General features: G+C 45.3%; 3 protein-coding genes across 11 annotated transcripts in view; 2 read left to right on the plus strand and 1 right to left on the minus strand.

Annotated features, from left to right (window-relative positions):
* Nucleotides 1-20: 20 nt before the first annotated feature.
* On the minus strand, nt 21-4,895 carry Nrk (Neurospecific receptor kinase). 2 transcript variants are annotated; one of them, XM_076814832.1, is made up of 6 exons: nt 4,335-4,895; nt 4,069-4,259; nt 3,723-3,984; nt 3,046-3,288; nt 2,780-2,967; nt 21-2,628 (listed from the first exon to the last, which is right to left on the minus strand). In XM_076814832.1, the coding sequence occupies exons 1-6, from the start codon at nt 4,396-4,398 to the stop codon at nt 1,627-1,629; spliced, it is 1,950 nt and encodes a 649-aa protein (XP_076670947.1). In that variant the 5' UTR covers nt 4,399-4,895; the 3' UTR covers nt 21-1,626. The 2 variants fall into 2 exon arrangements, with proteins under 2 accessions (XP_076670947.1, XP_076670946.1); XM_076814831.1 differs by having other exon boundaries at nt 3,046-3,297.
* Nucleotides 4,896-5,329: 434 nt separating this feature from the next.
* On the plus strand, nt 5,330-7,306 carry LOC143370141 (replication factor C subunit 4). Its single transcript, XM_076814839.1, has 6 exons — nt 5,330-5,572; nt 5,653-5,928; nt 6,316-6,709; nt 6,792-6,905; nt 6,977-7,060; nt 7,130-7,306. Exons 1-6 carry the CDS (start codon nt 5,460-5,462, stop codon nt 7,220-7,222), a joined length of 1,074 nt encoding a protein of 357 aa, XP_076670954.1. The 5' UTR covers nt 5,330-5,459; the 3' UTR covers nt 7,223-7,306.
* A 372-nt stretch (nt 7,307-7,678) lies between these two features.
* Nucleotides 7,679-16,517, plus strand: part of P120ctn (adherens junction protein p120) — a 41,308-nt gene continuing 32,469 nt past the window's right edge. For 2 of the 8 annotated variants that reach the window (XM_076814818.1, XM_076814826.1), the window contains exon 1: nt 7,680-8,948. The gene's annotated coding sequence lies outside the window, so the exon portion shown is untranslated. Of the gene's footprint in view, nt 8,950-9,907; nt 9,928-16,517 lie in introns of those variants that run through there. The other 6 variants (XM_076814819.1, XM_076814827.1, XM_076814825.1 and 3 more) reach the window with 5 other exon arrangements.

Genomic DNA, 16,517 nt, shown 5'->3' on the forward strand with positions numbered 1-16,517 from the left:
TGGCAATTTTATCGAAAGACCTAAAGGTATATCATATAGCCATATATGCTACAAAACAAATAATAGTATAAATCAATCCTATGTTATAGTGAAAACATTCATTTAAATATTGTTTACAGCATGATAATGATTTACTTTCAAACCTTATGTATAACAGTTGCACAGTATACACTCACTTATATGTTTTTTTTTTACCATAACATTCGTCATAATAGCTTTCATTGATATTCTTCGTACATTAAATAGGCTATGTTTTTGGTACAGCAACGATCTAACATCTAACAATTAAGGACAGTTTACGTATAACGTCACTAAATATAAACCCATTTTTTTTTATAGCCAAATCATTTGCATAGTTATATAAATTCAGTTATTATCTGTCTTAGGCTTTAGAGAAACATTATCATTTGTTGTTTTATATTTATATATCTATATATATATAGGAAAGTTTGTCTGCCTTCTGCAATATAGTATGTGTCTCTTTAAAGATTTCCGTTTTAGAAGAGGACATGTATCCGCCAATATATTTGTCGCAAATATATTTGCTAATACATACGATTTTATGCATATAAATATATAGATACACGCATACGGTTATAATCTGGTCAACTAGTCCACAACTAAACATTGCTCCAGCCTTGTACAGAAAATATCAAGAAAGTAATGAGAGAACACTTCATTTGAAACTTATAAAATCATACGACACGATTACAAAAGTTAATACTTACTTCCATTATGAAATGCGTTATCAGTCTTTATAGTTATAACTGTACGAATAACAAGCTTGTAGAATTTGTGCAAATGCAAATGCGTTATTCGCTAGAGAGAACTAAAGAAATTCATTATCACGTATATAAGCATACTTGTATCGATCTACAAGTATAGACAAGCTGATATTTAATATCCATAGCAGCACACAAATTAATATAGTGTTTGCTTTGCACACTGTATTCTTATTACTAATACAATAGACATTCTATCGGTACTATGTTACCACTGAAACCTCTGTATCATGTTCTGTTCTCAGGATCGCACGGTTCGGGCTATTATAAATACTTAATTCATTCCTCAGTGGCAGTTAAGAATATGCTGTATTGTTGTAAAGTTCGTTGACGGAATGTGCGAAATCACAATAGAGAAATAATAAACACAAAGGTTTATGTTTGTGTAAAATTGCTCTAAAAAAAACAGCCATACAACATCTTAATCACACACACGTTGTCCAGAACTGTGATATTATACACCAGTCTTCAATTTTTTAGTTTCAACGTAAATAATAAACGTTAAAGTAAGCCGTTAGCAAAGTGGAATTTTGGAATCCAGGGGAACAAAAAAGTTGGAAACACAAAGGGTTTCCCTCCCTCTGCAATTGTATACAAGAATCATTAACATTTTGTGTGATTTACTCGTTATTGTGAACATAATACTTGCCAATACTAAAACGTTCTTCATAAATACTTTGATCGATTCGCTTAATGAGGCTACGTAACAAACATAACAAAGGCAATTACATGTAACACGTAGGTACAGTTTACCATTCACTTACCTAAATCTCCGCATAAATATCACTTAGTTCCTAGTTGTATGAATAGTCCAGTTCCCTTCTAGTAGAAATTATTATCAGGCTCAAACGTGAATGCGCAAAGGTACGCTGTCTGACTTGTTCTCCGCCTCCAAATTGTGTTTTATAGTGTCTAGGGTATTGTGGATCGTTCTGAAGGTGGGTCTATCGGATGGTCTCCTGTTCCAGCAGAGTTTCATTAGATCGTATATCGCTTGCGGCGTGTTCTCTGGACACTGAAGCACGTTGCCCTCTTTGATGTATTTCACAACCTCCTCGTGCGTCATCCCGTAATAAGGCTGATGCGCGAAGCTGAATATCTCCCACAAGCACACCGCGAACGCCCACACGTCGGACTCGACGGTGTACTTGTTGTACAGTATGCTCTCCAACGGCATCCATCTAACTGGGATCGCGTCTTGCTCGTCACCTTTGTAATAATCCTGCAGGTAGATCTTCTGCGACAAACCGAAGTCGGCTATTTTCACGATCATCTGGTCATTGATCAAACAATTCCTCGTCGCGAGGTCTCGATGAACGAACTTTCGATCCGACAGGTACACCATCCCGGATGCTACTTGTAACGCGATATTAATCAGATCCATGTGGGACAAACGGGAGTCCGTAAAGTGTTCGTCCCTCTCCAAACTTCGAATTATGTAGTTACCCGGCGAACAGGATCGTAGGAATTCGTTCAAGTCACCGCGACCCATGTACTCGAAGAGGAGGCACATTGGTCGACCTAAGGCGCACACGCCTAACAGCTTCACGATGTTCGGATGATCGAACTCAGCGAGTAAGCAAGCCTCGCGTTCGAAATCTTTGAGTAGATCCTCCGAGGCTTCTTCTTTCAGCATTTTAACGGCAACATTGGTGAACTCCTCGCCTGGAATCAGGCCAGGAGCTTTTGCTTGGAATACTCTGCCGAAGGCACCCTGACCTAAGTCTCGCACGTAAATCACGTTGTTCCTTGGGAACTCGAGTTTCTCTAACTTGGGATTAAGCTGGGCGCTTGTCTTGTGGTACGCGTCATTGCTCGGCAGTTTGTTCAGATCGATATTGACGTACTGGAAATTATACACGAACATATAACACATGCATCTTTACCGCTGAAACATGCAATAATCCATTTCTAACTACAATGACCAGACTCAGCATTATATTTCTGGGCAAGTTCGTTGAATCGCATAATTTGCCGATGGCAGTTGCCTTCTGTACCTGATTTTCTGTCGGGTTGTATCCTTGATGACGTTTGTGGAGTCTGTGACTTAAAATGATGGATAGTACTGTACCAGCTATAATTATAAATCCCAGGGAGGATAATATCAGTATAAACATCGGCGTGAACAATGTGTCCATGACTAAGTCTTTCGAATTGATCTCCACTACCTTAGTCGTTACATTATCTGTGGCGAAAATGAGGAAATGAAAGAAACGGAATGATCAACGCAATCAGCCGAATCAGCACAGTATCGGTCACATACCGCATATAGGAATATCACAATGCTGCCATCGTATCCTAGAGTCCATGGTGAAGCACCATGGCACAGGTTCCTCTCCACCCGCGTTTCGACAATAATTCTCCCCATAACGAATTTGAGGGAAGACGTCTGGCGGTCTGTCGTGGCTATGCGGTATTTGTGCATTCCATGACTGACAGTCCAAGCCAAACTTTGTTTTGTTCACCTTGCCCATGTAAAATCTACCGTTGCCTTTGACACAGTCATCTGCAATATCTTAAGATTAAGAACTGAAGGACAGTGTTAGAGGCCATCCTTAAATTACGTAAGGGTAATTTTGGCGATCTCTTACCCCCTCCCTCCCCCAGTATAAGAATTCGTAAGATTTAATATTGCAAGCCCCTTCTTACGTAATATTTTTTACATTTAATTTTTTCAGTTATTAAAATTCTTTTAAAGGTTTATTTAATTCATTTAACTCGGTTTCGGGAAATTTAAACTGAAACTACTTTTCTGGAACATTAATGATAGAATTTGTATTTATTGAAAATTAGATTAAAAAATATTAGTAAGCGCTACCTGACCCCCACTTATAAGAAAACGTAAGAAATTCGCGACCCCCTCCCCCCTAGAAGCCTTACGTAATTTAAGGGCAACCCCTTACACGAATTACGATTAAAATCATCTCAAGTTCGCTTTACATGTAACAAGATCTTCGTTCATATCAGTCAAATGAATATGCGAGCAGGTCACTTTTCCTGTAACTATCTTTGGCAGCGATTCGCAGTCTGGCAACGTGAAGTGTCCCCGCGATCTGATATAAATTTCCCTTTGCTTGTTGTCTTCTATCATGGCCCAATCGTTAAAACAGAATTGATGGCGCACCGCCATACAGTCTTCGTAGCATAATGGTAGGCCGACCGAGTTATGGCATTGAGGGAAGGCGTACATGCACAGCATTTTCTAAAACAACAGAATGTCGTGTTTCTCTTGCATTTGTCTCCTGTTAACTTAGAATATTCTATACGATACATCGATAAGTTATACCTCTGCAGCTGAACGACATGGCTCGACGAGTCGTTGTATTAATTCTTCCCATAAGTTAGTGGTGATCTGTTCGTTCAACAATCCCACAGGGTTACTGTTAGAATCATTGAACCAAACTTTCCCGATGCCAGCCAAATACTTTTTACAGATCTTCTCGCTGTATGGCGCGCAATAGCCCTGTGATTCTGGCTCTGCGAAGATAAAGAGGTAAATATCGTAGATTTTCTTTCGTAATCCTGAGGGTTTCTTTCTTGCGGGATACGTACTGGTGTCGGCAGAACTGAAGTGCAAAATGATTGCTGCCAGAGAAACAATCCAGAGCACCATCATTCAAATGTGTTGCTCGAAGGAATGTCAAGAAAGAGATATTACATGTTTAAAAGGAAAGTCGCTGCGCGAGAAGTACGTCGACACCGGTGTTCGTTTAATTTACATTGAACTGCATCAAACTCATGGTGTGAATTAAATGTTTTTTAACGCACAATCGACCATGATGCTCCATTCTACGCGCTACGCGAACTTTCACGCGTTTTCTCTTCTACGCGACGATCCGCTGAATGAATATTACAATTATCGATTGTAATTTTTCAAACTGTTTTCAATGGGAGGCGGTAGTACGATAATTCAACAAAAATAAGGCTAATGAACTGAGCTATAGCATCGAGCACATAATTCACCGTTCCTGGTGGGCGCAATCAAACTGTCTTGAGAGAGAATTCCTGTTTTCTCTCTTATCATGCGCGAAATCAACTTATTACACGGTCAAGCATTTTCCTTTATTTACAATACCGATACGATGAGCAAATGGTAAATTTGCTCGTTTTGTAACGAACGTAAGTAGCTGCTAATCTAACAAAAATTTAGAACTAGGGCAATATGCGAACTCGATATTTTCGATAATCGAGAGATCGTTCTATCTTTTGGATATATTTCCAGTAAGGTGTAGAAATTAATCATAAGGTTGAAATCGTAAGTATTTATTGGAAATTAGTAGTAATTACAATCATAATCGAAAGCAACTTCAAATCTTTAATGCGTATGAAAGTAGTTTTTTGTAGAAAATTTTGCTGGGAAGATTGGCATGATTGAAGTTCGAAGTAAAATGCGCGGGAAATGGAATGTTTAGTGTACCTTTAAAAGTAATAAATTAACAATATTGTTGCTTCGGACAATTGAACAATGAATTACAATGTCTCTATGAGAGGCTTAGATCCTCAAACTTCGAATGAATAATTAAATTAATTGTTGCATCCTTGCCTGCTCTTGAATGCGACGCCATATTTGTCGCCATTAAATGGCAATAGCAATACCTCTCCCCTAAATTGATAACTTTTCAAAAGCGTTTTTAGCTGAAACTTAATTATTTGGAGAAGTTCGAAGTAGGAAACGTGATGCAGGCTTTTTTGAAGACAGGGAAATTAGGACCAGGAGAGAGTAAAAAGCCCTCGAGTTCGCGGGCGAAGGAGGAACGCAGCGGGCCAGCACCACCATGGGTTGAAAAATAGTGAGCACCACGTGTAGCTTGAACTGTTAAAACTTTCCATCCGTTTATCAACGAACTTTCAGATTTCTCTGTTCTTATAGCCGCCCCAGAACTGTGGAGGACGTAGTTGAACAAGGGGAAGTGGTCGAGGTATTGAGGCAATGTTTGAAAGGTGGCGACTTTCCGAATTTGCTGTTTTACGGCCCACCGGGGACAGGCAAAACGAGTACTATTCTAGCAGCAGCCAGACAGTTGTTCGGTAGCCTCTACAAAGAAAGGATATTGGAGCTGAATGCCTCTGACGAAAGAGGCATTCAAGTTGTCAGAGATAAGATTAAGTCGTTCGCTCAGCTTACGGCGGGTGGTACGAGAAACGAGTACGTTTACTCTTATATCAATGTTGTTCTACGTCGAGCCAATGATGCTTAAGTAAAAGGTCTGAGAGTTACGAATCGAGCTCTGCGCATGGATCGCTTAGTGAATGTAGTTGTTATCAGGAGTTGTAACGAAGGGCTTTGGCAACTCTTATTGCCAACTAGAAAGCAAACTGCTTTCGGCAGGTTGTCCCAAGAGGTTTCTGAAGAGTTAAACTTTTGGTCCTGCATTAAGAGCAGACAAATAGCATTAAGTATTATTCTTTAGCAATCTTGCGCAGAGCTCTAGTAATTTCTGTGATAAAGGCACGATCTGAGGCACTGCCTGTACATTACTTATGACTCGATAGTAAGCGAACAGTTATTACAACAGTATTATCTTCGCTTCAGTGGGAAAAGCTGTCCGCCTTTCAAAATCATCATCCTGGACGAAGCGGATAGTATGACCAGTGCCGCGCAAGCTGCCCTTCGGCGTACCATGGAGAAAGAATCTCACAGCACCCGCTTCTGTTTAATTTGCAACTATGTCTCGAGAATCATACAACCACTGACTTCTCGCTGTACAAAGTTCCGTTTCAAGCCACTGGGAGAAGACAGGATCATCGATAGGTTGGAATACATATGTACGAAAGAGGACTTGAAGGCAGAAAAGCCTGTTTTGGTAAAAATTGTTGAAGCGTCCGGTGGGGACTTGCGGCGCGCTATAACGTGCTTGCAATCTATCACGAGGTTGAAGGGTAAAGGCATTGAAATCACTGTCAATGACGTCCTTGAAATTATTGGGGTAGGGTATTATTTTTGTTCTCTCAAGTAATGGATAAATAATGACGAGATTCTATGATCGTAACGCAACGAAACGATTACAGATTGTCCCTGACAAATGGCTGGTTGAATTGATGGAAGTATGCAGAACAAAAGACTACAGTAAAGCCGAGGCGTTTGTTGATCAGTTCATGTTAGAAGCATACGCTACGGCTCAAGTGAGTTCTTATATTTTTATTAGAGCTCTGATCGATTGTTACAGTGCTTCTAATTGTGATTATTTCTGCAGGTCATCGAGCAGCTTAGCGAAAGCGTTATATACTCTAATGAACTATCAGATAAACAAAAGGCCTTGATCGCGGATAGACTCGGGGTAAAGGCTCTTGATCGTTTAAATAATGCAAACAGTATTCCTTATTCATTTGTATATCTTTTATTTCAGGAATGCAATTACAGATTGCTAGACGGCGGAAGTGAATATATACAGCTGATAAATCTCTGCTGCGGTATTATACAGGCTTACGAATTAGTATAGGGTACCTATCATTTAATTATAACACTGTACATTGCCATTCTCTATTTTTCTACGTCAATAAATATTTATTATATTTTCCATAAACTCTGAAGCATTTAGATCATCGTTTCTTTGGAACCGAGGAAGGAAATAGTACCACGAGCTCCGTGTTCTCCGCGTACGTCCTATTTCCCTAGTACTCGTTTCGTAGTCACCGTTCCCCAGGGAATTTTACCTCGAGTGCCAGCTGTTACTGTAAAGAACTACCTTGACGAACAATTTAGCATTTGAAACGCGGCTGCCAAACAAATAACACCCTCGAAGGAATAGCAAACTCGTAATTACGCCGAGATGTGTAACGACAGAAATGCACCCTAGGCAAGAATCGATGTTCGATACCTCGATAACCGAGGCGCCGCAGCGCGCCCTGTCGACGAGCAACGGAGGGCGAACGCCGCAGTTTGAGAGCCGCTGGAATCGGCGTGTAGGGGCGTCGTTGCTGCGTGCAATGTGTATCGTGTAGGCGTTGGCGAGGAGGAGACGAAGTCGGGGATGTGTCCGTAAAAAAGCTTGCGGTTTCTGCGTACTCTGCCGCACGTGCACTCTGTAAATCGGTGCTCCGCGGATTGGGCGGTAATTACCGGCGCGCGCGTTATCATTCGGCGACGATACCGTCGATCGTGGCTGTTCCGGGAACGGGCCTAACAATTACGGGGCCAGGAGGAAAAAAAGTGCGGCCAGTGCAGAGGTCCCGTGTTCTCTCGTTTCACGCCAAAGGCCGCGTACCGTGCGTGTGTGTATAATCGTCGCGGGGGCCCCCTTGTCAGAGGGGGGGACAGGGCAGTGCCGTCGGGAACTCGCCTGTTCCAGGTTCCAGGTTCCAGGGGACAGTGGCACGGAGAAGCGACGCCCGTGACCAGGATGCCAGGACGTCCCCATCGAAGGGCCATTGAGACGGTCAGTGTTGCTCGAGCGACTTAATCCCGACCGGAGCCGCAGGGGACGACCGTAGTACGCGCACCTTGGAAAACCGTACGGGATAGTAGCGCGCTTCTCGGTGGACAGAGGCGAGAGGAGGGGACCGACGGTGCGGCTGGCGCGCGTGTGTGTGCACGGGAGATGTACGGAATCTCGAGGCGAGATCCTGGTGCGGGAGGATTCGACTATCAGCGGCTACGATCGACCGTATTATCGCACGCACGGCTCCTCGCCGTATGAGACTGTCGACCCGAGCACGCTTGTCAGTGTGAACGCGGCTGTTGACTGTGTGCCCGTGCGTGTGTGTGTGTTGCTTGTGTTGCCCGTGTTGCTCTCGTATCTCGGCCCCAGCGGTGCTGTCCACTGGCACGAGATTTTATTGTCGCTCAGTCGGCGCACGTCACCGGACTATACGCGCCGCGATTCCTTGGCCGCGTGAGTCAGTGCCCGTTCCCTTTTGTGCGCGCGAGGAAACACTTGGACCGGCGACAAAGGATACGTCTCGAGCGGATTCCCAGTGGCTCTCTCTCTCGCCCCTACGTGTACGCGTTGGGTGCTCGATGATAGCGGCGCGGTTGACAGTGCGACTCGGACTGCCGCCCGCGTAACCGTGTGCATCGTTTTGCTCGGCGAAGGATCGCCCCCCCGTGTATCGCGGAGAGACACGTCGGGCAGGGTGGATGTGAAAACCGACTCGCTGCTCCGTCGCGCGTCAACGCGTCTTGGAATGTGACGGGCGACTCACGGCGTGGGAAATATCGTAAAAAAAGGTGAGATACGTCGGAGTCGTAAGCGAGGCGGTCCGCGGCAGCGTCGCGCCCGATTCCACTGCTATTCAATGACGCGACACGAGCTGTCACAACCGCCACGGTGCTTAACGGTACTCCGTTTCTAACCTGCAAACGTGGCTGGAAATAGTGGCGGCGGTACGTGGTAGTAGGATTCGTGACGGGGGAGCGTAAATGCACGAGCACGCGACTGTTCCGAGAAGACAGAGAGTTCCGAGAACCGGCGAGGGCCATGTGTCTGAAGTGCGCCTTGAAAGTTCGTCGCGTGATTTCTGGAACGGGTCACGGTAAACAAAGCGATCGTACTATATCGCGTCGTCGATTAGCAGTTGCTGGGGTTACTCGAGACGCTCCGATCGGGGCCTACTACAATGGAATTGTTTCTCCATTTTTTTTTTCACCGTTTCTTCGACTACCGATTCGCTTGATGTTCTATTGTTAGCTATCGAAGTCGACGCTAATGATCCACCACTTGACAGTTAACGAATAGAGACAGTTATTCGATCGATAGTCGAAAATTCGTGCACTGGCTGGTCCTTAAAGTCGACTACGCAATTTATCAAGGCGTGGAAGGTGACGCATCTCCGAGCCCTGTAATTGAGAAATAATATTATCTTTACGACATTATCCGTTACGTCTGATGTGGCAGAGTTATCGATAAGTAAACAGCACTCGTACAATAGCGCAGCGCGAGCAGTCGCGTGGTTTATTTTTGTTTTGGAGCTTACCGTGAGCATTAAGTCGACCCTTTGAATTCCGATCGTTCGAGTATCGACGCCTCGCGTGTCGATCTCCCGAGTACCGATTCTCGAACCCACGGCGCGAGAGTAACGTTTCTTTAAATAGAGAATGAATGGACAATAGGGAATACGGTTGAAAGTGCCCGGCAGTCGATGCAGTTGTAAGAAAAGCAGGAGTGCGCTCGCGCTGGAGGTATCGAAGGGGGCGGGGCCAGCACACGTGAACGCTTAATAATTAATAACGTATATACGAGCCGCAACTTGGGTAGTAAGAAGAGCCGTAACGAGAGCTTATAAAACAAGATGCATCGCGTGAGTTGTTTCTGCCCGTGTGGTTGCACTCAGGATGCATCTCGCCCGCCGACGCCCTACCCCTCGCTCTTTATATCCGGCCAGATAAGGAGCAACTTATGCCATTCTGGGATAGATGTACCAGGGCCAGACTACGCGGGCACTTTTAGCCGCGGATAAAATTAACAAACAGCAGACTTTCCCCAACTGCCGTAATGAAACCGGAGAATTACCTTTCCGGAGAGCAGCACGAAATTAGCAAGGGAAAAGGGACAGTAACAGTAAAATCCACCAGTCGTCTGATCGAGCATCGGCAGCTTTCGAAGTGACTCACGACCGGTGAATCGGTCACGGTAGCAAAATAGGATAATCTTTCAGCAGCTACCGATGCCGACAAACCGCAAGCTTGCTTAGTATAGAGTCGCGCGGCCATTAATACCTGGACGCGAATAGTTTTCCGTTTCCCCGGATAATAGCGCGACAAGGGACAGTCCCATGCGTCCGCAGCGAATAGCTGCGCCTGCAGAGTGATCTGTGCCGACAGATTCTGTTTCTTTCTCATTAAGATACGCTCGGCCATTTAGCTTCGGGACTCGTTTGATCCTAGAAGTGGCCAGACAACGGGGCTACCCACCCGCGTGGATCAAAGACTCATCCAATCAAAGCTCTGCCTATACAAAGCTCAGCTTACGACGAGTCTGTAAACCGAGAGTCAGAAGTGCTGGCAGCATCTGCGCGTACCTTGGGCTTCTTTTGGAAACCGATTCCGCCGGCACGTCAGCGCCTCCAGTTCTGATCAATTTTCGCAAAGGAGCCCCGGTTGACGGGCGGGAGCGCTTAGCGCGATCCTCGAGCGCGTCAAAGGGATACCTTATCCCGTTCTCAGATCAATTTGCAGCAGTGTTACTTGCCATTGCATACCCCCACTACCCTGTATGTAAACGCAACCCGTGGTTGACGAGATGGAATTTCTCCTCTGTTTCAAAGAGTATAAACAGACGATATGTTCAGCGTCAGATTTAACGGGCGGCCGAGGAGCAGCTGTTGCCTGGGCCCTTGCCCAGAAGAAGGTCCCCTAGGGCCCATTTTCAAAAAAGATCATGATTTTATCCGAACACTAGGGTAATTGCGGGAGAGATGCCGCATCTTCGGTATTTCAGGGTTATCGGTAATAAAATACAACACTGTCGATTTTATTTGCTTCAGGCTGTTCGTTTGGGTTAGATTAATAAGCGAGAACGTGTTTCCATTGTTACTTTTAAAGATTTTGCTATTTTTCGAGGTAAGCCTACCGCACTTTGTCTCGCAATAGTTTTACGTTGAGTTTATTTTTGCTATCGTAGTGGTTAAGAATTCATAGTTTTTCGGGATATAACTTTTGTAATGCGTTAAAGGAACTCTGTGGAATATTTCTCGGCCAGAATAGGTCGTATTCGACACAGCACTTGGAAATAAGAAAGTGCGGCGTCTCTTCCGGGTATTTGGGATAGATGCCGCACTTTTGTGCGCACTGTATCGGAAGGTACCTAACAAGGGATCATCCCGAACCCGGAAATTCAGAAAACTCTGAAACTTTGTGAATACGTAGGGAATTTCTTTTTGATTATAACGAAATTTTTGTTCGCTGCCCAAATCCACTCTAGGGGGTGTAATTGGCCCCTGAAAATCCGGTTATCTTACGATTTTGTGTTGTAACTCGTGAATAGTAAAATATTTTTGTTTACCAAATGATGAGTCTAATTAAAAGAAGTACCTTTTGTCTTGAAACTTCTTTTTCAAAATCGGAAAATAGCCGAATTTTCCGGGGTTAATTTCACCCCCTTCGAATGAATTTGGGCAGCAAACAGAAATTGCGTTCTAATCAGTAGGGAATCCCCTACGTATTCACAAAGTTTCAGAATTATTTGAATTCCCGGGTTCGGGATCTTCCCTTGTAAGTCGACTAAACGATGCTTTTAATGTTAAAAATACAAAAAAAGTGTCTCAAAATAGACACCGCGATATCTCAAGGCAAATTATTTATTTTTCGATGACAAATCTGATAACCCAAACATATTTCTGGGCTTTCTACTCTTTCTTCGCATTCCATTTTTATTTCGTGTGTAACGAACGCGGAAGGAAGAAGAGAAGACAATTAAATTTAGAAAATCAGAAATAATATCTGCACCTATTTATTTCTCCAATTTTATTGCATTTTATAACTGTATAAATTAAAAGGGATATTTCCTTTTACTTTACCTTTACTATTTTTATTAAATAAAAAGTTAAGATTAACAAGTTCAAATGGAAGCTTAAACATTTTTCCGAAATGCGGCACCGCTCCCGCACGTGCGGCGTCTCTCCCAAAAAATTCATGCTCTTAGTTTCAACGTTTTAAGGGTGACAAATATTAAAATTTTCATTTCCTAATAATATGTATCCTTGGAACAAATTTATCATTGCAAAATTCAGACACGGTGACAATTTTGCGTAAGGTGCGGCTACTGCCCCACAATTACCCTATATATTTAATTTCTGCACCACTACACTTAGCCCCTTTTTAGTAAACTACCTCTCTCATTTCCCCGAACAAAAATGGGTCCCACAGAACGTTCGCCAGCTGAGCCGTTTCCCTTAAATCCGCCGCTGTCCGATAGCTCCGCAGGATGAAACGTTCTCCGTCTTTCTCCAAACTTTAATCGATGCCCCGCGTATGTACAACCGGGCACGGTGAACAAATAGCCGAGGGTGGGGTGGAAGAGTGAAAAGTATCGGGGGTAGAACGGTCGTTTCACAGGCCAGAGTCCCATTTGATTCGTAATCGAACGGTCTCGCGGTTCGACAATGCTTTGAATCGGCGCTCGCGCGACGCTGTCCCCTTTGGCCTCTCGATAGATAGACCTCGCGCTCCCGCCCCCCCGGTTCTATATTCACCGCCCGGAGTGACCGAAACCGGTGACACGCGGGTGAACCGGCGATTGTTCACCGCGGAAATGACGTTGTCAGTGTCACGTGTCCCGGCGATTGTCCGCCCCGGCTGCGCTGAACGGCCGCTCGAACGGCAGTCATTAAATCGACGAGTTATATCGCACCTCGAGGTCGCGCGATAACGCCTCATTACACGCCTTTCAGTGATGAAGGATTGTTTGGGTCACTGACGCGGGCGTGTCGAGGAACTTGGACGATTGAAAGAGGTCCGCGGGCGTTGATAGGAGTGTCAAAGGTCCGATGGAAAATCTGCGATCCAACTGGAAGATACTCGCAGCATTGGGTAGGCTAGGGTTCCCTCGGCTTTCCTCGGTACCGCTTCAGTTTTCGCGCATTCGCACCACCGGCGGGATTCAACCTCGGCGAGATCCCAGTTGAAGGGATACAAATACTTCTCGCTGCGAAGCTCATTTAAAAGAATGAAGTTGAGCTTCCTTTTCTTCTCGCAAAGCTGTTGAATTACTCCAGCAGTGGTTACATTAATCTCCTCCTTCCTTTTGTGGGTGCGCCACTGATTCGGACAACAGTGATTTAGATAGCAAACGGCTGGAAGCGGCAATGTACGTTTAAGAATCAAGGTTGCAGCTCGCGGAGGAGAAGGCGAAGAAAAAAGTGACGATATTGGTCCGCGGACCGAGCCTCTGAATCGGAGCGGTATGCAATTTTCCATCCAATCGGTGCTCGGAGCTGCCGGGACCCCGGGTCGATTTGACGATGATGAAATTGTTTCGATGATAAAAGGGCGGCCCCGGGGGGCGGCGGGGATGGACGCAGCTACGCGTCGGGGTAATTCATAACTCGAGAGGAATGCGCCCGGCGAAGATATAAAGTCTCCCGGTGCAGCCTGACACAGAGAGCCGCGAGTTCCCGCGGTTATCGTTTCTTTTTTCTTATCTCCCGCGGGAGCGTTTCCCGCAGCCCGTATTCCAGCGTTTACGCCGACAATTTCCTCGAGGAATCGATAAGCCGCGCGCGGACCTTATCTCCCCGCCTCCGGAGGGGATTACCCATCGAGAAAAATCGAGCGTGTATATCGGGCGGTGATTAGGGCTCGCGAGAGTAATGCGCCGCGGATCCGGCTCTCGCGATTGATAAGTGGGAGATAATGGACGCGGCTGTTGCCCACAGAGGCACGGTTACGTTAAACGTACGATCGAGTCGATATCATAGAATTTCGCGTTGTTTCTCGCTTGCCGCAGGGGAAGAAGGAACGAGGCCCGAGATTAGCGGAGAGAAAGGTTGAATTCACGCGCCAGGCTTTCCCGCCCAGAAAATTCCTCGTTCGTCGCGACTCCCGGGTTCGTCTCTGTACGACTCCGCCCCGCGAGTTCCATTGTGGTGGTCCCTTGCAACGAGGAGAACGATTAATCGTCTGCCGATTAAATCTCGATCGAGGGTGCGTCGCGAAGGAGCTCGTACGCGCGTCTCTTGGTGTTTGCCCGCTAGTAATGACGGAGTGTATAATTTACGAAAAGAAGCACGCGGAGCAGAGCTCGACCGGCTGTTGGGGCCATTCAGGTGAATAAAAGTGGTCCCCAGGGGCACCGGGAGGGGAGCAGGAAACGAATTCCATAAATTCTTCAACGGCTCTGTCTTTCTCTCTCTGTCTGTTGTAGAAAGAGAGAGAGAGAGAGAGAGAGCGGGAGAATGGGACGCGATTATCTTCTTCCGTCCACCGGGGACAATGAGGCTCGTTATTGTTTTAAATCTCGACGCGCCAGTTCGCCTCGTATAAAACGAGAGTTTTATACATACCAGGCGTTTATGTCGCGTTGCTTATCGGCGTCTCCAAGTTGGCTGGAACCGGGAGGGACCGAGGACCAAGCCGAGGAGCGTAAACAAAATTTTATACTTCGCAGTGCTAGCTATACGCTACTGATTAGCATTTCAGACGGCTCTCGGAACAGGGATCGTCCAGCAGACACCTATATCGTTAAGGATGTAGTTGACTCATGGATGCTCAGCATATTCGGTAATTATTAAACTTCGACGAGTTTATACACTCGTCCACGTCCTCTGCAGAGGCCAGAGAGGCGTGCTCGAGCTGGAACACGCTCTATCGCTGCTCCGTCTCTAGAAACTCGCCTTCGACTCGCTCAATACTCGGTCTCTCCATCAAAAACCGACACTCACCAGTGCCTGGCCGCCCCTAAGAACTTTCCCACCCTCCCATAAACACACGAATGCACTTGCAACCGCCGACCCGACCCGACCCCTCCGACGCACGGGAGCACGCGTTCCCCAAACGCCCCGGCCACCCTAAACGCCCGGGAAAAAAGAAGAGTCCTCCTCCTCCCGCGTTGCCACGGCATCGCGAGTAGACGCTCGCTGGAAAGAGCCGGGTGTGTAAACGCGGCCGCATGGATATTAGCATTTCGGCCAAGCGGGCCGCGAGCGCGTTTCATCGCGGGCTTTGATCCGCGGCGCGGCATCGGAACCTGAGGCCCAGGCGTGTCGCGACAACTCCCGCTCGTCTTCTCGGCGCATGGAAAGACGGCGAGGACGGGGCAGGTGGTGGAGGCCGGCAGCTGGGAAACTTAAATTAGGCGTCTCGAGGCAGCGTAACGCGCGACGCTAATTAGACGCCTCGGATTTACCGCGACGCGGCCCATCCGCTACCGAGCTACTGGTTGAACTACTTTCGGAGAGGCCTAAAAAATGGCCGAGTTCCGTTCGGTCGCGTCCCGCCGCCGCGAGGGACCGTTTAACGCGCTTCCGCTCGCTGCGAATCGCTTTTCACCCTCGATTCGGCTCGTCAGAAATGGAGGACGCTGGCAAACGTCTTGAGAGGCCCATTTGTCGGGAAAATGAAGGGGTGGTTTGCTAAAAACGGACTAGTCTAGTGGTACAGAGAAAAATATAGTGTTCGAATAGAATGATCATTTTTCTGCTGAAGATGGGGCCCATTAACCCGAGAGTAGGCGCGATAAATAATTTACGTTAGTAGGCGCACGTCGGTCATTTCGAGCGATGGTAATGTAATCAGAAATAACTTAATAAAATTACTAAAATAATATAAATAATGCGTAACATTGTATTTTACTTACTTCAGAATCGTCACGCGTAAATAATTTTCATTTTTTATGATGAAATGATTAATCGTATTATAATATTATGTGTTCTGGAAAATTTATTTTAATACAAATCATGCATTGCAATTGATTTTAAAAATAAAATGTTATATACAAATTTGTGATAATGCAAAATATAAAATTACATTGTCATTTATCAATTTGAATTTATCACTTGATTTTTAATTTTCAATAACAGCAATTATCTAATATATTTATATTTATATTTGTTTTTCAAAAAATATACTTATAAATTTATGCTTTCATAAACGTATTAAATATTTATATTTTCCTCGGATTAGAAACTGCATCTTGAGAATAAAGAATAAATACTTACGTTTCCTTCGCTCAAAGTACGCGCCTCCTCTACATCTGACATCTCTATATCCGCAGAATCAATTTCCGAATCTGTATCGTGATCGGATTGTATAACATAATCGGAATCTTCTGCGGAATCACTGATCTCGTCTTCAATGTTTTC

Source organism: Andrena cerasifolii, chromosome 6 (assembly GCF_050908995.1).
Source record: "Andrena cerasifolii isolate SP2316 chromosome 6, iyAndCera1_principal, whole genome shotgun sequence".
Taxonomy (NCBI): Eukaryota; Metazoa; Arthropoda; class Insecta; order Hymenoptera; family Andrenidae; genus Andrena; species Andrena cerasifolii.

Coding starts and splice junctions, on each gene's coding strand:
- LOC143370141 (XM_076814839.1), top strand. CDS start 5,460: ATGCAGGCTTTTTTGAAGACAGGGAAATTAGGACCAGGAGAGAGTAAA. Junction 5,929..6,315: donor GCGGGTGGTACGAGAAACGA/GTACGTTTACTC, acceptor TCTTCGCTTCAG/TGGGAAAAGCTGTCCGCCTT. Junction 6,710..6,791: donor ACGTCCTTGAAATTATTGGG/GTAGGGTATTAT, acceptor AAACGATTACAG/ATTGTCCCTGACAAATGGCT.
- Nrk (XM_076814831.1), bottom strand. CDS start 4,398: ATGATGGTGCTCTGGATTGTTTCTCTGGCAGCAATCATTTTGCACTTC. Junction 4,260..4,334: donor CTTCAGTTCTGCCGACACCA/GTACGTATCCCG, acceptor TTATCTTCGCAG/AGCCAGAATCACAGGGCTAT. Junction 3,985..4,068: donor CATGTCGTTCAGCTGCAGAG/GTATAACTTATC, acceptor CTGTTGTTTTAG/AAAATGCTGTGCATGTACGC.